This window comes from Syngnathus floridae, chromosome 5 (genome assembly GCF_059516105.1).
Source record: "Syngnathus floridae isolate MCC-2025c chromosome 5, RoL_Sflo_1.0, whole genome shotgun sequence".
Lineage (NCBI taxonomy): Eukaryota > Metazoa > Chordata > Actinopteri > Syngnathiformes > Syngnathidae > Syngnathus > Syngnathus floridae.
This window is the reverse complement of record NC_142417.1, coordinates 14,639,446-14,660,074: the sequence shown is the minus strand read 5'-3', so window position 1 is coordinate 14,660,074 and position 20,629 is coordinate 14,639,446. Positions and strand designations below refer to the sequence as shown.

The 20,629-nt window shown below is 39.8% G+C and overlaps 2 protein-coding genes across 3 annotated transcripts in view; one reads left to right on the top strand and one right to left on the bottom strand.

Annotated features, from left to right (window-relative positions):
- The window catches only part of zmat4a (zinc finger, matrin-type 4a), a 96,101-nt gene that overhangs the window by 54,865 nt on the left and 20,607 nt on the right, over positions 1-20,629 (top strand). The window lies entirely within an intron of this gene.
- On the bottom strand, positions 1,984-11,653 carry LOC148398360 (uncharacterized). The gene is made up of 6 exons (XM_088377084.1): positions 11,644-11,653; positions 11,077-11,153; positions 9,156-10,974; positions 2,729-2,914; positions 2,556-2,633; positions 1,984-2,192 (listed from the first exon to the last, which is right to left on the bottom strand). The coding sequence occupies exons 1-6, from the start codon at positions 11,651-11,653 to the stop codon at positions 1,984-1,986; spliced, it is 2,379 nt and encodes a 792-aa protein (XP_088233210.1).

The following is a 20,629-nucleotide window of genomic DNA, read 5'->3' as shown; positions in this document are numbered from 1 at the left end:
TTACTGTGTGTGTGTGTGTGTGTGTGTGTGCATGTGTGTGTGTGTGTGTGTGTGTGTGTGTGTGTGTGTGTGTGTGTGTGTGTGTGTGTACTGGCAGACAGATGTAAGAGGGTACATTACCTTGTTAACACACCCACGAACAGGGGCCCCTGGGTGAGGTGGGGACATTTTTTTGAGTCCCCACTTTTTTATGCTTTAAATCTTGTCAGAATCATGTCTGAAACTATTTGGTGAAGTTTTATAATTTTTGCAAAAAGGGGACCAAAAAGTGTGTGAGTGTGGAAATCACTGCTTCTGCTGTTCCACACGTTTCCACTCCGTGTATTCCACACACGTCGTATTCACACTCCACAGTTTATATGGAATGAGGTTCCCTTAGGCCAGGGGTCCCCAATCCCCGGGCCACGGACCGGTACTCGTCCGTGGGTTGTTTGGTGCCGGGCCACACAGAAAGAATAAATAACTTACATTACTTCCGAAGTTTTATTGATTTCGGAATCTGAACAATGTTTTATTTTGAAAAATTACCCGATTCTCTGTTACATCCGTCTATGACATAGAGAGGACGTTACTCATGTTAGGATGTTGTCGTGATGTTTAGAGGACGCTGTAGAAGCAAACAGGTAGAGTGGATTCGTGTTTATTATTATATTTAGAAAATACCAAAGTTTTCATGCAGGTCATATCATATTATTTTTGTTGTATTTATCCACCACACCTCAAAGACTTCCGCGAAGTTTACATATTAAAGAGGGGACATTTGCATTGTAAAATGTTCAAGACAAACAAAATATTACACACTCTGCTTTAGTGAATTTCAAGCTGATTTATACTTATTGAATATGGCACTTTTCCGACATTTCATTTTTTGCTGGTGCAATGTCTTCCTATCGTAGAGGGGACTTGCGCAGTTTATATATTGAAGAGGGGACATTTGCATTGTAAAATCTTTGCATATGCTATTTTTTACACATGGCTGGTTAGCATGTGTTATGTTAGAAGGGTGCCGGTTCAATTCCCCCGCTGATCCTCCCTGTTTGCATGTTCTCTCCGAGGCTTCGTGGATTTTCTCCGGGTACTCCGGTTTTCTCCCACATCCCTAAAACATGCTTGATAAAGCCGATTGAGCACTCCAAATTTCCCCTAGGTGTGACTGCGAGTGCGGATGGTTGGTTGTTTCTGTGTGCCCTGCAATTGGCTGGAAACCGGTTGAGGCTGTCTCCCGCCTACTGCTGGAAAGGCTCCAGCACGCCCGTGACCGCCATTGCGACAAAACAGTACAGAAAATGGATGGATGCATTTTTACATATTGAAGAGTGGACTTTTATGTACAACAGTGTTAATTGCAAGTGTGTATTTAGTCCTTAGACTAAAATGCTATTTAGTCTTAGTTTTATTTTAGTCATCTGGAATCTTTTAGTCTTAGTCTAGTTTTAGTCGCCTAAATACAAATTCTAGTCTTAGTTGACTAAATGGTTCTCCAGAATTCCCAGTCACTGGAAATATCAATCACGCTGGTTGTTGGATTTGGTTCACAATTAGGAAAGCGTGCTATCCGCGCCTCACGGCAAAACCCATAGCCAATCACCTGTTATCCAATGTATTCACTGCATGCTCCTTTTATTTCTTCAGTTTTAGGAAAAGGCCAAGACTCCAAAGCTAAATTTAGACTCACACTGTTTGGGTGAGTGTTTCATTTTTTTTCTTACTGTCAAAAAAGAACACAACTGACTTTCAAAAAAAAAAAAAAGTTACACTAAGTAAAATAAAGCACTGTTTGACATGATAGACCTGGTTAAGACCAAACTATATATTTTTTATACTCAGAGACCCAATATTCCCCCCCATGAGTAAGCACTTTGCAACGGTGGGAAGGTAAAACGGGAAGAACCCTCGGACAAACCCTGACTGCAGGTGGGTGGCCATCTGCCTTGACCGGTTGGGTGGAAAGACACAGAGAGAGACAAACTTAGCACTCATTTATTACACATTTCTCCTTAAGGATGCAATTTTGTTGTGTACAAAAACTTTTATGGCTTTCCAGTCTCGTCCATTATCTTTGAGTGATGGATTTTCATTTAAACATTTTTCACAGTCCTCCTTTCGAGGAACCCTCATTTCTGTCAGGAACTGCTTCAAATGACATTGGATAATGTTTTTTTCTGTCTCTGACCAGGGTATTCTGGATTTCACTGTAAATAAACAAAGAAAGTAAGAAAGTGAATAAATAGATGGATGGAAATGATTATCATTCATTCTTCTGAAACAAGCACATTACACAGGCATTACTAGTCATCCATTTTCCTTGTTAACGAATGTCAAACAAAGTGTTTGATTTCAGGGAGACAATACATATATTTTAGAGTCACTACACTAACACACCCTTTTGTTTAGATGGCTGTCCCCCAACTGCCTCTCTTGAAGTAGCAACTGTTTCTTTACCTTCCTCTGAGTTTTCTGAAATCACATGGTCAACGATAAGACGTTTGCACTTATTGTGATTGAAAGTCACAATGCAGATGTAAATAATGAATGAATATTCAGTGAAAACTTACTTTCTTGACTTTTGAGAGTGGGCCTCTCAGACGGAATGTCCTTCCTCTCAGCGTCATTGGGCTCCTCTTCAGCTGAAACTAAATATTTTAAATCAATACTTGTGCACTAAAAGTCATTTTCCTTTGCTTTGTTTAGTAATAAGTGTATCAAGTTATTGAAACCCTATACTTACAGTTTATGTTTGGCATTAAGCCCTCCAAGGTCTGTCCTTTGAATTGCCCCACTCCACTTTCCATGGCATAGAGGAGTCTACTGACTTTTGCTGTTTGCAAGGTTTCTTCAGGCAGTCTGTAGTATTCCCTATGGACTTCAATATCATGGCCCATGAAAGTTGCCGGCTGATCAAGCTCATGGCTTTCTAGATTTAGCAGCTGTGAAACAATAGCCACGTCTTTTCGCAATTTTGTGTGTTAGAGATTTGTTCACTCAAACAATATCTTGCAAGAACCACACGGAGACAAGTAAGTCCTTTTTGACACCTGCAGGTGGAGAGTTCACTCACTCCAGAATGAAGTCTGAACCCTTGTTCCTGCGAGGGGATATTTATTAAGAGAAACAGAGTGGGGGTTGAGAGTGGGCAAATGGCCGAAGCCCCTGGCTGATCAAAGCACAGCAGGGGGTCCTTCACGATGTTGTGTGAACAAAACACTTTGGTTGCTTCCTCTGCAGCTAGTCAATCAGTTCAAAAGATCTTAGCACTTTGTTCTACTACTTTTGTTAAGACAGGACAAGCGAGTTTAATTATTACAGGTTACATTCCAACATAATCATAGGATAAAACTAACCAGAAAACCCTAACATCTCCCTCCTGATTTATCATATGATTATGTCACCCCAAACAACAAAGACAAGCAAGAAAACATATATACGTATAATGAAGAAAGAAGAATAGGAAAAATAAAAACAACAAACAATGATAGCAACACCTTCCAGTGAAGATGAGGCATTACCTTAATACCCCAGATCAAACTTATTGTGTAAGCGAAAAACCTGCTGGCCAGATGTTATTAGCAGGAAAATTCTTACACGGTCCCTTTGGCCTAGGCGACCAGAATGCTATCAATAATAATAAAAAAAATAAAAAGAAAAACACAGAACAGCATCTACGCAATCCACGTCTCATTATCATTATCACATCTGTCACGTCTAAGAAGATGTATATGTGCTCGCGTTTTCGTCAGCTGATGATGTTCTAGTCTGTAGGTGTGTTCCGTCACACACACTGGCGCACACGCTCGTGTCCAGTTGGCGGGCAGCATCGGATAAACCTTGTGACCACAAAGCCACCAGCCATTCTGTATGAAGTATGTTCCGTTCGATGGTGTAGCCATGTTGGTTGGAGAGCCCTTACACCTTGAAAACGGCTCTCTCATCCTGGCACACAGCGGTGATGTCCATAGCTCCCATCCAGTTTCCTCCTGGAGAGCAGTCGTCGTCAATGCATTTGTGGGTCCTGCAACCTTGGATGCAACATGTGTAGTCAGCAAGACTTGGAATGGTCCCTCCCGTCGTGGCTTGCCCAGTTCCTTCTTTTGATGACTTTGATGTAGACCCAGTCTCCTGGATTGATGGTGTTGTCGACCTGTGAGGAGGAAAGATCAAGCGGCAGTAAATTTGTCTTTGACACAGTTTGAGCGTCCTGATCATATAATCTGCCAAGGACTGCTCTTCATTTGTTGTTTGCAACTCTCGTAGTCAATTGTCGTGCCCATTTAACTGGTAAATAGGAGTGTTTGCGGGAAGAGTTTGAACACCTCCTAATGATTTCCTTTAACCAAAAACTATTTATGACAGGGGCGTTCCCATTTATTGCCTCCTGGTTTAAAAGAGATTGTCTTACCCATGCCTTCTTTCTCCTCACACGCTCGCACCCACACAGGGTGTGAACACACACACACACACATCTGCACGCACACATACACAAAACGGCATACAAAGTTCAGACGAACGACAACAAGACTGTCACAATTTTACAGAGATTACTCACAAACAGAACACAGACAAAGGGATTCTAATCCATCTCTCATGTAGCTTCTTTTGATAGTATCTCCTATCGGTAACTGTATAGCAGACGTTTTAGCATATAATCCCATACTCTGCTCTCTTGCTTCTACTTTTTCATGTTGGTGCAGTTGTAGGTGGCCCCTATTGCAGTCATTGTCTTGTTAACTGTCGCCTTGTGACTCTTATGCATGATTGTGTGAATGACAAAAATTGAACGTACCTAACTTTCTGACCATCAGACCTCCACTGTGGTACAAAAAACCTTACTATTGTATTGAGTAGGTACATTGAGCAACCTAACTTCCTCCTGACTGCCAAATGTCCTGTTCTAAAATTTATACAACTCGACCTCTACGTCTTAAGCTTGATGAGCCAAAATATCAGATCTTGCTCTTGTTTCCTACCATTTTAGCCTATTTGTTTTATCCAAATCCGTTCAATCTCTGATTATAATGCTTTTCTCTGTAGCCCTACGTATTTTTCAAATTTTTATTTATTTATTTATCAAATCTTCTCAGTTCTGTCAAACTCAGTGCACAATGAATCTCCCTTCCACTTTGAACCAAGCTTCACCAAATTTGGTAACGCCGTAGCAAGGAGTGCGATTTGGTTGTCGGACGCTCCAAGTCCATATCTTTTTGCTGCACTTCACCCTCTCAAGTTGGTGTTCTTTTGTTGTTACTTCAGAGCGACCCCATCCATCACTCTTGAATGAGTCCATTGTTCAAATGAGTCAATTTTCATCATTGTGAGTTCCTCCGCTTTTCACTGTCTTTTCCGTCCCCGAGGATGTTGTCTGTCCTCCGGAGTGTACTTGTCCTTCTCCAAGCACAACAGCAGTCTTTTCTTGTCCTTCGCCAAAGGTCAAAGGTGCTTCAGAGCCAGGCACCATTTTGTAGTTGTTCACGGCTGCAGGCGAAGTCTCGGATTGGGTTTCAGGGACCCTGACACTGAGAATGACAGGCTGGGACATCAAACTTGTAAGACTATCTCCAAATGTAGCTGCTTCCATCAATTTGCTGGTAACGTTTGTTTACCAAACTTCAAATTCTTCTAATAACAGCGGTCTCGTATTTATATCGTAAATCCTGCAACTCATCCTATTTTTGAGCTACATTTTATCTATTGTTCCAATTTAATCGGACAGTATGTTGTCTTCAGTATCATTATTGAAAATCAACTCATCGAGGTCTGCTTTCCACATCAAGCCCTGATCTGTATGTCTTGACCTCTCACATGTTATTGTCATGCTTGCTCAAAAATGTGACTTCGAGTATGGTGCTGTGAATTCTCAATCTCCCCAATGAAATTGGATCCCACCTCGTAGTTCTTATCGTTCTCATGTTCCTGTTAGCCTGCAATTTTCCAAATCAAAAATGTTTTCTTTTAACTGTCTTTCTTTTGAACCTCTAAATCTCTCGTGTTGCTAACCTATCTACACCAGAACAAAAAAAATTTACCACAGTATAACACCAAATGTATTCGAAAATTCATTGTCATAAAGTGTTGTATTCTTACTATCTTCCACTATCTGTCCTACTCACTCCCCCCTTTTGAGGCTTGGCAACGCCCATGCCTCACACCTTGACAAACTTTATGGGAGAATGCGGTCTTAACGACATACGATTCCATCATCATTTAATTTGACTGTCTTTCCAAAACGCTTCTCAATTTCTCAGTTCACACATCTTCTACATGTGATACTGGTTCTCCAGTTTTTTTTCTAGTTAATTATCAATCCAAAAGCTACGTGTTTCTTTCTAACATTCAACCTGCTCAAAATCACTCTTTCATCAAAGTCGCTCTACTAATTTTCTATAGTAGTCGCCAACGACTTCAACCATTCAACCTTTCATTCAGGCAATCATTCATCAATGCTCATCATATGCATCTCACACAGTCTCCAAAAAGGAGTCATACTATCACATTGGTCCCTAATTCATCCAAGCTCACCACACAGCATTCATATATCATTTTCAACTCAGGTTTCCTGGTAGAACAATCCACCAGTCCAAAAAAAACTTAACTAAAACAAACAACTGGCAAATTAATCTGAATTTTTTCTTTGTTTTTAAATTTGAAGAACTCAATCTCTCAGATTTAGCTTGCATTTAGAATTTTGTATAATCAACCAATCAATTATTCCTATTAAATGTAGCATTGCAAAATCTTAAATTCACAATTTAGCTTCTTCCAATTCCTGAAAGCATGTTCTGTCGTTTTTTTTTTTTTTTTTTTTTTTTTTTTTTTTTTTTTTTTTTCTTTCATCGAATTTCTCATGTGGGCTTGACACTTAACATGCACTAGTGTGGATTAGTTTCTGCTCGCAAACAGATTTCTCTCTTTTCCTCTCATTTTTATCTGTCAAAATTGTTTCTGTTCTGCGGTGTAAATTGAATAGACAACAGTCTAGCAAATTTCTTTATATTAAAAGTTTAGCCAATCTTCATCAATTTGGGACTTTAACTTTAACACATACGCACACACATGCACAGCTCTCGCGTGCAGAAGGTAGGTTCCAGCAACAATGATTCGTCACAGGCTGGCCATTTCCTGTGGTCGATCATGAGCTGGTCCCTCCCATGCACACGAGGACAGCACATTCTAATTTTATTTATTTATCTTCTAGAAGCAAGTTGCATTTCTTTACCACTTGATTTGCATATTTTAACTTTAGTGTAACACAAATCGAGCTCTAGTTATTTGTAATTTGGGCATACAAACAGCATTGTCATACTTCTTGGATGGACAAGACTTCTAATAATCTAAAAGAATTCTAATAATCTGACAATGACATGTTTTGCTGTCATATGGGCATCTATTCTTTCTTTCTCTGTATGAGCATAAGCGGTCAAAGAGGAGGAAGCTTGTCATGCTAAAAATTTGGCTTTTCCTCTGCCCCTTCCTGCACCCTTTGATTGATATTGCTTTGCAGAACGACACTCTCGTGCAAAGTGTCCTCGTCTCCCACAGTTCCAACAGTTGTCTGAAACTGATGGGGGTTTTGATTTGAATGGTGGCTTGCGACGTTGTTGGTATCTAACTCTTCCTCTGCCCCTTTGGGAACTTTGGTAGAAGATTGTTGTATCTTCATTTAGATCATTATCATCATCTAGATGAAATACATCAAAACTTCTGCCTTTCTCAATCCCATTGTCAGCGTCTCTGGGCCACTGCATGTTTTTTGTAAACCAAGCAGTGTCCGCTTCCACCAAGTGTTTTCTCACCCAACTGCCCAAGTCAGGGGGGAAACCAGTGAGGAGCGGAATTTTAAGATGTTGCTGATAAGCACTCTCATCTGCATCATTGAATGGGATGCCACTATGTACCCAGAATTCTTTTTCAAATCTCAATTGAATGGCGGCTTCATCACTTTTCAACTTTCCATCTTTTGTCTTTTGGATTTGTTCTCTTCTTTCTTGTGAAGCTTTCAACCACATTTTAGCACAATCCAATTCTCTCTCTTTTCTAATTTCCTTGTATTCCATACATATTCTTTCACTTCAGCATGTATTGCATACAATTAAGAAATCTCCTTGCCATGAACTTCTCATCTCAAAGAAGAGCAGAGCAAGAGATTTACCGTTCTTATTTCCCATCTTAATTTTAGTAGTTTAAGGTTTTACAATTTTTGTCAATTTTTTTTTTTTCTTTGAGGATCCTCAATGCAGGTTTAAATTGACCTTTCAACAAATTACTAGCCTGTATTATTGCCGTGGATCAATGCTAGAACTGCTATTTAGTCAATTTATCCTACCAGTCACACACTCAATCACACAAACGCCAGCGCTTTTTTAGGCCTCATGGCTCGGACAAACCAAAGCCGTATCTCATAGCTCGGACAAACCAAAGCCGTATCTCATAGCTCGGATAAACCAAAGCCGTATCTCATAGCTCGGATACACCAAAGCCGTATCTCATAGCTCGGACAAACCAAAGCCGTATCTCATAGCTCGGATAAACCAAAGCCGTATCTCTCGTGCACACAACTTAAGGCCTTTAACTTACTTGTTCCCTTGGTTCGTTGCACTGCCGGGTCCCGTCAATCCACCTCTGTCAGACGAAGGCAGACCTAAGATGCTGGCCCAGCGAAGAATTCTCTTCCCAGGACTTTCTTCTCCAGGTCCTCCTAATGGACACTGGCTTGTCGACAATGCAGCACGTCCTCCTTCGTCAGCCAGATAGCGGGTATGAGGGTCCCGGGTTTCGGCACCAAAATGTTAGAGATTTGTTCACTCAAACAATATCTTGCAAGAACCACACGGAGACAAGTAAGTCCTTTTTGACACCTGCAGGTGGAGAGTTCACTCACTCCAGAATGAAGTCTGAACCCTTGTTCCTGCGAGGGGATATTTATTAAGAGAAACAGAGTGGGGGTTGAGAGTGGGCAAATGGCCGAAGCCCCTGGCTGATCAAAGCACAGCAGGGGGTCCTTCACGATGTTGTGTGAACAAAACACTTTGGTTGCTTCCTCTGCAGCTAGTCAATCAGTTCAAAAGATCTTAGCACTTTGTTCTACTACTTTTGTTAAGACAGGACAAGCGAGTTTAATTATTACAGGTTACATTCCAACATAATCATAGGATAAAACTAACCAGAAAACCCTAACATTGTGGACGTTATATTTTCTGGCCGTTCTGCTCCACAGGACTCTGCAAACCTTTTTAGAGTATCACATCCACGAATATTCCCCTCAGAACCAAAATGGGTTCGGGCAAAGATGTAGGGGTTGTTTGGGGGAATCCCAACCTCTTCCCTTGTTTTGAGGAGAAGATCCACAGATTCCTTGACATTAGGAGGGAACAACACTGGAACTTTGCGGCCTCCTTTCCCCTCTATCTCTACCCTGGTGAGATTATTGCACAGTTTCTTCTCCAAAGGGGATAGACTGTTCAGAATGTCATCCTGCATGCTTTTCTTGTTTCTGTCCAGGTATGATTTCAACTCCATCCGCGACACTTCTCCTTCACAACGCCGATTGAATATTATAAGCTGTGTCAGACTTATTTGAGACAGTTCACTCCATGACTTTGTCGATGGATGGTCGATGAGTGCTTTTTTGTTAGCTTCTTCAAGGCATCTCAGATGATCACGAAGCTTTTTGATGTCCTCGGATAAGGGCAGTGTTTGGGGGTTGTTCCATTTCTTCCGATAAAGTGTTTTCAGAGCATTGGATGACACAAGCGTTGACCACTCCAGTTTGATTAATTGCAGGAATTGATCTGCTCTTTCCATTAAGCCGTGGTCCTGTTGACGCAGAGCCTCTCCTTGCAAAATCTGTGCCACCGTAACAAGGGAATAGCGCAGTTTCACCGGTGTTGAAGGAACGGCATATCTGTTTGTCAAGTCATTGAACCCATTCATACTTTTCACAGCCTTGAGTACAGTGTTGAACTTCCCTGGGTGGATTAAATCCTTCAGAAAGACAATGTCTTTGTCGATTTCCCTTGCCTCTAGGACAAGTCTGGCAAGTTCCCTCATCGTATTGCGCATGTCTGCCCGATATCGGCTAGACTCGCCATTTTTTAGAAACATCCTCTCTCCCAGTGAGATTATCAGCGTGTCACTTTTCACCAATTGAGTAACATGATCATAAGTCATGTCTCCAAGAACGCGTTTCAGTCCGATGGAAATGGAGGTGTCAATGGGCAACAACATGGAGCAAGCAGCTTGAACTTTTCTCCTCACTGGTCCATCATCTTTCACTCGCAATTTGCAAATTTTGATATGTCGCCAGATGTCAGATTTGACATACATAGCAAAGCAAAACTTGCATGGCAAATAGTCTGCAGCTGTTGAGAGATTTCTTGCTTGCCTCCTTGGCACGATTTGTCCATTTCCAGATGCTAGTACTTCACAGTTATGTTGGTAGTTTCCTTGATTCCTCACTTTGGTCAATAAACAATTACGCTGGCTTGAGCCTTTCTTATGCATAAGTGCCTTAGCTATGTCAGGTTTATCGCAATGTTTCTGCATCAGATGCCTTGCAATTTTTGCATAAGGTTTCTCGCAATAAAGGCAGTAATTCCTCTTATCATAGACACGACGATGGGCAGTGTTTGAGGACATTTTAACATGAATACCTCGTTGAGTGTCGCGACCATTACCATTATAATCTACTGCCTTTAGGGGTTTTAACGAAGTGCTTGACACTTCTGCAAGCTGTTCCTTCTTATCTGACATGTCCAGCTCAAGGGAAACCTGTTTCCTTGGGATTTTGGAAGGTGGCTCTTTGTAGATCCCTCCCTTTTCTGCTTCTTCATCTTCCTCCTCCTCCTCCTCATCATCATCATCGTCCTCTTCTTCTTCAGTATAGTCCTCATCATTTTGTTCATCTTTATCCTCATCATCATCACCATCATCATCAGTAGCATCAGAGATATCCAAGGGAAGGGAAAGCTGTTGCACACTGGTCTGAAATAAAAACACACAACGTATGCACCTTGCAAACAATAAACTGTGTCAATATCCTCGATACTTTTCTCATAGAAAATAATGTATTAAACCACTTCTTACCATTTCAGACACAGATGGTTCCTTTTCAATGGGAGAAGCTGAATCCACCAGGTCACTGCCAGTAATTTCCGACACATCTGGGGTTATGAAATCACAATTTTCAGTTTGAGTTGTGACCTGTAAAGATATTTAAAGGAAGAGTTAAACATTTTGGTAAATTTGCATGTTTTGCACATAATGATCCATTCCAGATGTACAGCTTAGCATGAAGGTTTTGATAAGCCTCTATCATGACAAACATCTTGATTCACCAACAATTACATTTTATAATCCATGTTTACAGCATGAAATCAATTATTTGAAGTAAGTTTCTATCATTGTGAATATAAAAAAACAATTTATGTTCCCTTGACATGTGATATATCATGTAATTTTAAGTATAACAAAAATAAATTTCTAGTCAATGCCAGAATCTGCATGTAAAGGCATGCAGTACTTTTGTTTATTTCATTTAATAACAATTAAATAAAATAACACTATATATATATATATATATATATATATATATATATATATATATATATATATATATATATATATATATCACACACATACTGTTATACATACCTGTCGCCATGGACAGTTGGTGTCCCCATAGTCGTACACAATTTCTTCTCCTTTGTTTATTTTTGTGATTGCAAAAGCACACAGATGTGGTTTTTTCTGTTTATCCAGTATCTGTTGGTCATATAGGCACAGACAATAATTAGTAGGAATTACAGTCATTAACAGTATTTTTTCTGTCTGACGGTTTCAACAGTGTGTACATATATATTGTTACTTACTATTCTAATTTTGCTGTTTGGCTTTATGTGATCGTCATTTATGAATCTTCCAAGTCTTGCTGTGTCCTTGCTGCCATCCACGCTGTATAGGGGATTTATTGCACTTATTTAGTCTTTGTTGCATTTCAGCGATATTATTAAACATAGCTGAAGCATCTATAACTAAATGATTCATTCAATTGTTCTTACCAGAAAATCTGTCCCTGGAAAGAGTAAAAATACAGAAGTGCTGCATCTGTATCTAAGTATTGTTTGAACAGGGCTTCTCCTTCTGAACCTGTCACGTGCCTTCCAACGTATTCAAGCAAGAACTCTCCTGCCTCCATGTTTTTGGTGGCAATTATTCCATAACCTGAAAAATGTGAGTATTTATACATTTAATTATAGTATGATAAAAAAAAAAAAAAGAAATGCAATAGGGCTCGGGCACGGTGACGTCACAGTTTTGCATAGCAGACCCGTAGTAGAGCCTTAAATTCTAATGTGATAACATACCTTTCTCTTTGTTGATTATTCTTTTTTGAAATGTGGGTTTATCTATATCAGCAGAAATGAACTCCAAGGCTTCCTTTTCAGGGCAGATCCTTCTTGGTCTCATTTTCTGTCAAAATTGACTGCAAGCAGGGAAAAACATTAACCTGTTATACAACACCAATGCACCTTTACATACACACTAACACTGCTACGTGCAATAACTATTTATTATTTACTTTGTGTACATACTTCATTCATGATAATATAAATACTTGCATTGTGCATACTGTAAATAAGATCTTTCACGTTCATTCTTAGACTTCCTTCATACTTTTTTTATGTTCGTTATGTTTTTCACCAGAAAGTAGCCCCAATTTCATTGCACCATTGTGTTGTGAAACGACAATAAAGGGCACTCTATTCTACTTTTTTATCAAATAGGTTGTCTACCCTTACTATTAATTGCTTAATATTTTACTAAGAATATGTAAATCTGTGGACCTTACCGCTCTCTTCATGCTCAAAAACAGGTTTGAGGGGTGATTCTTGGTGCACAGTGATCCAACCAATAATGCAAACTGCAATGAGGCCCCTTGTATTTATATGGTCCTGCCTGCTCAATGCAAATGAGGTCTGTCTGTTTTCGACCTATTGACGTTGAGCATTACTTAAAAATTTGCATCAACATAGAGCAAGGCTGGAGGTGACGACCTGACCCCTCTCTTCCACTCAATCGAAACCAGAATTTACCCACTTCTAACTTTTAAGAAGTCACAGTTAGAAGTGTGGCTTCTAGTTCACTTCATGCTGTGCAAGGACAAGTTGAATAAGTAGTTTGCATTATTGGTTGGAGCACTGTGCACCAAGAATCAACCCTCAAACCTTTTTTGAGCATCAAGAGAGCGGTAAGGTCAACAATAATACACAATTGGTTTGCAACCAATAATGCAAACTACTTATTCAACTTCTCCAACCAATTGTGCATTATTGTGGACCTCACCGCTCTCTTGATGCTCAAAAAAAGGTCCACAAACAGATTGTCTACCAGTCCAGGGAACCAAAGAGTCATCTTGACTCAATGGAAACCATAATTTAGGGTTAGGGTTTAGTTAGAAGCCTGCTAGAACTGTGACTTCTTACAAGTTTAGTTAGAAGTGTGACTTCTAACTTCCTGCCTGCTCAATGCACATTATTGCCTGTCTGTTTTCTACCTTACTTTGGTCCGTACATACCAGGTTGAATGTAACGACCTATTGACGTTCAGCATTACTTAAAAATTTGCATCAACATAGAGCAAGGCTGGAGGTGACGACCTGATCCCTCTCTTCCACTCAATCGAAACCAGAATTTACCCACTTCTAACTTCTAAGAAGTCACAGTTAGAAGTGTGGCTTCTAGTTCACTTCATGCTGTGCAAGGACAAGTTGAATAAGTAGTTTGCATTATTGGTTGGAGCACTGTGCACCAAGAATCAACCCTCAAACCTTTTTTTGAGCATCAAGAGAGCGGTAAGGTCAACAATAATACACAATTGGTTTGCAACCAATAATGCAAACTACTTATTCAACTTCTCCAACCAATTGTGCATTATTGTGGACCTCACCGCTCTCTTGATGCTCAAAAAAAGGTCCACAAACAGGTTGTCTACCAGTCCAGGGAACCAAAGAGTCATCTTGACTCAATGGAAGCCATAATTTAGGGTTAGGGTTTAGTTAGAAGCCTGCTAGAACTGTGACTTCTTACAAGTTTAGTTAGAAGTGTGACTTCTAACTTCCTGCCTGCTCAATGCACGTTATTGCCTGTCTGTTTTCGACCTTACTTTGGTCCTTACATACCAGGTTGAATGTAACGACCTGTTGACGTTCAGCATTACTTAAAAATTTGCATTTGCACTTGCTGCTCTAAAACAGGTCAACACATTTTTTCGGGCAAATAGATTGTCTACCTTCTGCAGACAAGAGAAACCATCCGACATAATTATTTCATGTTATTTAACTAGGAATTTGTAAACGTGTGGACCTCACCGCTCTCTTGATGCTCAAAAAAGAGAGGGGTCAGGTCGTCACCTCCAGCCTTGCTCTATCTCTTTTTTGAATTTTGCACCAAAAATCAACCTCCTTGTTTAGTTATACAACTAACCTATATTCATTATTCAACTTGTCCTTGCACAGCATGAAGTGAACTAGAAGCCACACTTCTAACTTTGACTTAGAAGTTAGAAGTGGGTCAATTCTGGTTTCGATTGAGTGGAAGAGAGGGGTCAGGTTGTCACCTCCAGCCTTGCTCTATGTTGATGCAAATTTTTAAGTAATGCTCAACGTCAATGGGTCGTTACATTCAATCTGGTATGTAAGGACCAAAGTAAGGTCGAAAACAGACAGGCAAGAATGTGCATTGAGCAGGCAGGAAGTTAGAAGTCACACTTCTAACTAAACTTGTAAGAAGTCACAGTTCTAGCAGGCTTCTAACTAAACCCTAACCCTAAATTATGGTTTCCATTGAGTCAAGATGACTCTCTGGTTCCCTGGACTGGTAGACAATCTATTTGTGGATCTTTTTTTCCTGGCAGCAGCAACAAAAATTACTGTGTGTGTGTGTGTGTGTGCGTGTGTGCGTGCGTGCGTGCGTGCGCGCGTCAAGTCAAAGTCTGCTTTATTGTCAATTTTTTCACAAAGTGATCGAAATTACGTTCCCACTATCCCACTGTGACAAGACATAGTACACAATATACGTACATACAAGTAAACAACACAAAAAGTAAAAACAAGAAGGCACAAACAATGAATAAATAAGAGTGATGAATAAATAATAAATAAACAAATAACATAATAAATAAGAGGAGCAAAAATGTCAGAATATAGCGCAAAAGTACAGGATGCTACGCAGAAAGGGGGAGAGAGTTCAGGATCCTAACAGCTTGGAGTATGAAGCTGTTGGTGAGTCTGGAGGTGCGGGAGCGCAGGCTCCTGTACCTCTTCCCAGAGGGCAGAAGATCAAACAAAGAGTGAGCGGGGTGACTCACATCACTCACAATCGTGGTCGCCTTGCGGGTGAGATGGGAGGTGTAAATGTCCCTCAGGGAGGGGAGTGAAACACCAATAATCTTACCAGCCGTGTTCACTATGCGCCGCAGGGCCTTCATGTTGTATTCAGTGCAGCTACCACCCCAAACAGCGATACAACTGGAGAGGACGCTCTCAATGCTGCCACAGTAGAATGTAGTCATGACGGCCGGAAGAGCACTTGCTTGTCTGAGTTTCCGCAGGAAGTACAGGCGGCGCTGAGCTTTCTTCGCCGGTGATGCAGTGTTGGTGGACCAGGAGAGGTCCTCACTGATGTGCACCCCCAGGAATCTGGTGCTGCTCACCCTCTCCACCACAGCACCGTCGATGGTCAGTGGCAGGTGTTGGGTGTGACCTTCCGGAAGTCAACAACAATCTCCTTGGTCTTGTTGACGTTCAGCAGGAGGTTGTTGTCACTGCACCACGTGGCCAGAAGGTCGACCTCCGACCTGTATTGAGTCTCGTCGCCCCCGGTGATGAGACCCACCAGAGTCGTGTCGTCGACATATTTCAGCATGCGGTTGCTACTGTAAGTTGCAGTGCAGTCGTGCGTCAGCAGGGTGAAGAGCAGCGGACTGAGCACGCAGCCTTGGGGGGTGATGCTGGCAGAGGTTTTGTCGCCAACACGTACCACCTGAGGTGTGTGTGTGTGTGTGTTTGTGTGTGTGTGTGTCTGTGTGTGTGTGTGCGCATGTGCGCGCGTGCGTGTACAGACTTTCAGGACAGCTGAGCTACAATGGTGGATTTAGCTTTTTGCTGTTCTAACAAATTCTTTGTTTCAATTCTAAATCCCACATATTAACCATTTTGCGCTTTGCATGGAAAAGTTTTGTCAAGTGTCTTTGACTAACATGTCTTTACACTTGTTTTAACCACTGTATTATTGTTTTCTCATCTTCTCTGTTCATTTGTGGGGTTAAATACAAGAAGACAAATGCAAATGCCAGCTCTAACATGTTTTAATCAACAAAGCCAGGATGGCTATTGATATCAGTTGAAGAGACAAATTGCACTCTGGCCCCAACATGGCCCTGGGGGGGTGTAATATGAAGACAAAGGTTTCATTGGAGTTTAGCTTCGACAAGACAATGGGAAACATAAATACAAACGTACTTTCTGGGAAAATAATTTTTTGAAGGAATTGTATGCAGGGCGGCAAGGTGTTGGACTGGTTAGTATTTCTGCCTCAAAGTTCAGAAGTGCAGAGGTTCTGGCTCACTCCAAATTGTCCGTAGCTGTGACTGTGAGTGCAAATGGTTGTCTATGTGTGCCCTGTGATTGGCTGGCAACCGGTTCAGGGTGTACCATGCCCTAAGAAAGCTGGGATAGACTCCGGGATGCCCACGACCTTTGTGAGGATAAGCGGTTCAGAAAATTGATGGATGGAATTGTGTGCAGTAAATTTCCATTGTTCATAAAGACATTTTTCTAAAATCATAAACTCTTAGGCATATTATTCTACAACTACTGCTTCGGGTTTAAAGTCAGTAAGGGATTAAAAGGAGGGTAAGGCTTCCAAGCTGATTGTTGCTTCTAAAATTAAGTAAAAAAAATAGATTATGTAACCTCAAAATCAAAAATAAATTTTTAAAGTAGAGTATCAAAGGTCAGTTTGTCTTTGAAGCAGAATTCCCAATTTTACAAGGTGTTGCAAATTTGAAATAAAAGTTCAGGTCTGAGAATACCCAAGCACAGATTTGATCACAAAGCCCCGAGGTCCAAAGCTAAGGGTGCTAACCACCGTGCCACAGAGATAGCGGTCATACCACAACAGTAGGGTTTCAAAGAGACATTTCAGGTTTCAAAGGCTGCCCCAAGAGTACCTGACTTGACTTGACAATCCTCCTGACTGTCTGAATTTCAGTGCTTTTAGTGCATAGGTATCCTTTTGATATTGAGAAATGTGGTTTGCAGAGATGGTATCATTTTGAAAATACTGGCTGAGTAAGATAAGAACTACGAAAAGCTCCAGCCTGCAGGCTGAAGAACATCTAAGCCAGGGGAATCTGTGGGGGTTGCCACATTTCTGACTGTGCCTTTGAAGAAGGACCATGATTATTTCAAGAACCAGTGCTATAAGTAAATATCTTGCGTGTTTTTTCTTTCACATTCATCTGCTCACTTTGATGAGAATAAAAAATATATACAGTATTTTGAGGAAGCCAAGCACAAGTGTGCTGAGTGCATTAAAAATCTGTAATTGATCTTTCCAGAAGTGAAGTTTATCGTATAATTATTGAAGTGGATGGAATTCACTATTAGGGAGACAAAGAGTGGCCAACTTTTTTTTAATCTTCAAATGCTATGTAGAATATTCAGTTCAGACCTCAACTCAGCTATAGTAAGGGCCATTGTACTCTAGTGAGCAGAACAGGTAGTGAAACAAATCTTTCTTTCTATGCAATCCCTAATCCATTGGTCTCAGTTTGGAATGCTTCTCTGAAACTAATTTGAAACCAAATAAGAAGTCTACTTTAAAGAATTCCAAAATTACAAAGTAGGAATGATTAAGTATTTGGTGGGATCCTAAAATTTAATCCATCATCTGATCCATCTCCTTATACAGACCCAGTAATGCCTATTGATGAAGGGAAGTGATTTTTTTTTCCCATCTTTGCATACAAGGTGGCTAAATGTTGCTTGGCAAAGAATATGAATACATATTTAATATCATGTTAATAATATTTTTGGCATCACAATTTCCTTTGCGTGGATCAGAGTATTATCTTCTCTTTTTACATCACAACTGAGACAAATTCTAACCATGAGCTATTCTTACCTTGCGGAAATGCATGATTAAGCCTGTGAGGACATTTGGCACACGCATTAAACAAGGCCTCGCTCTGGCCAAATGACTAATTAACTCAGTTTAATGAAGCAAAACATAGCAGGAATAAAAAAAAAATGTCTTTGAATTCATTTACTATTACGCTACCCTTCATGAGCCATCATATTGTGGTGGAGGGGTTTGAGTGTCCTAGTTTTCATAAGGTAAGTTGCCTGGGGCTTTATGCCCCTGGCAGGGTCATCCGTGGTAAACCGTCCTAGTTGAGCCATGAGACAACTCCTAGACCAACCTAGGAATTTTTTTCTAATCCCTAATTTTCTATATACTATGTGGTGTGTATATACATATATATATATATATATGGCATGCCGTTCAGGAAATTAATATTTGAATATATTGAATGAACCTTGAATATATTGAATGAACTTCGGAATATATTGAATGAACTTCGGAATATATTGAATGAAACTTGAATATATTGAATGAACTTCGGAATATATTGAATGAACCTTGAATATATTGAATGAACCTTGAATATATTGAATGAACTTCGGAATATATTGAATGAACCTTGAATATATTGAATGAACTTCGGAATATATTGAATGAACCTTGAATATATTGAACGAACCTTGAATATATTGAATGAACTTCAGAATATATTGAATGAACCTTGAATATATTGAATGAACCTTGAATATATTGAATGAACTTCGGAATATATTGAATGAACCTTGAATATATTGAATGAACTTCGGAATATATTGAATGAACCTTGAATATATTGAACGAACCTTGAATATATTGAATGAACTTCAGAATATATTGAATGAATTTCGGAATATATTGAATGAACTTTGGAATATATTGAATGAACCTTGAATATATTGAATGAACATTGGAATATATTGAATGAACCTTGAATATATTGAATGAATTTCGGAATATATTGAATGAACCTTGAATATATTGAACGAACCTTGAATATATTGAATGAACTTCAGAATATATTGAATGAATTTCGGAATATATTGAATGAACTTCGGAATATATTGAATGAACTTCGGAATATATTGAATGAACCTTGAATATATTGAATGAACTTCGGAATATATTGAATGAACTTCGGAATATATTGAATGAACTTCGGGATATATTGAATGAACTTCGGAATATATTGAATGAACTTCGGAATATATTGAATGAACTTCGGAATATATTGAATGAACCTTGAATATATTGAATGAACTTCGGAATATATTGAATGAACTTCGGAATATATTGAATGAACTTCGGAATATATTGAATGAAACTTGACTGACGTCATCATTGCCGCCATCTTGTACATGCATTTCGTTGCTGCCGCAATTATGAACCAGTCAGCTCGCAATATCGTGTCAGCTATTCTTAGCAATGATGAAATTGTCAATGCACTGGCGAGTGCTTGTACCACCCAAAATCCCCCGGAGACACATGCCCAGCAATATAATACTTTGGACGAAGAAGTCCAGGCTGCTTTTAATCGGGGCAGACCTGGGCGCACAACAGACCAGGCTTCTGTTAATCATCGCAACCTCAGCTTGCCATCGACCTCACAGCAGTGCCCCACAACAATCTACGCCCGTTCACTAGAAAGGGCCCAAGACAGAAGAAGTAAGAATAGGTAGGGTTAATTTAAACCGCACGTTGAGCCGTGAATATGGTCCGTGAAAATATTGTCTGACATTAAACCGCCCCGATTAAAAGCAGCCTGGACTTCTTCGTCCAAAGCATGATATTGCTGGGCATGTGTCTCCGGGGGATTTTGGGTGGTACAAGCACTCGCCAGTGCATTGACAATGTCATCATTGCTAAGAATAGCTGACACGATATTGCGAGCTGACTGGTTCATAATTGCGGCAGCAACAAAATGCATGTGCAAGATGGCGGCAATGATGACGTCAGTCAAGTTTCATTCAATATATTCCGAAGTTCATTCAATATATTCCGAAGTTCATTCAATATATTCCGAAATTCATTCAATATATTCAAGGTTCATTCAATATATTCCGAAATTCATTCAATATATTCCAAAATTCATTCAATATATTCCGAAGTTCATTCAATATATTCCGAAATTCATTCAATATATTCCGAAGTTCATTCAATATATTCCGAAGTTCATTCAATATATTCCGAAGTTCATTCAATATATTCCGAAGTTCATTCAATATATTCCGAAGTTCATTCAATATATTCCGAAATTCATTCAATATATTCTGAAGTTCATTCAATATATTCAAGGTTCGTTCAATATATTCAAGGTTCATTCAATATATTCCGAAGTTCATTCAATATATTCAAGGTTCATTCAATATATTCCAATGTTCATTCAATATATTCAAGGTTCATTCAATATATTCCAATGTTCATTCAATATATTCAAGGTTCATTCAATATATTCC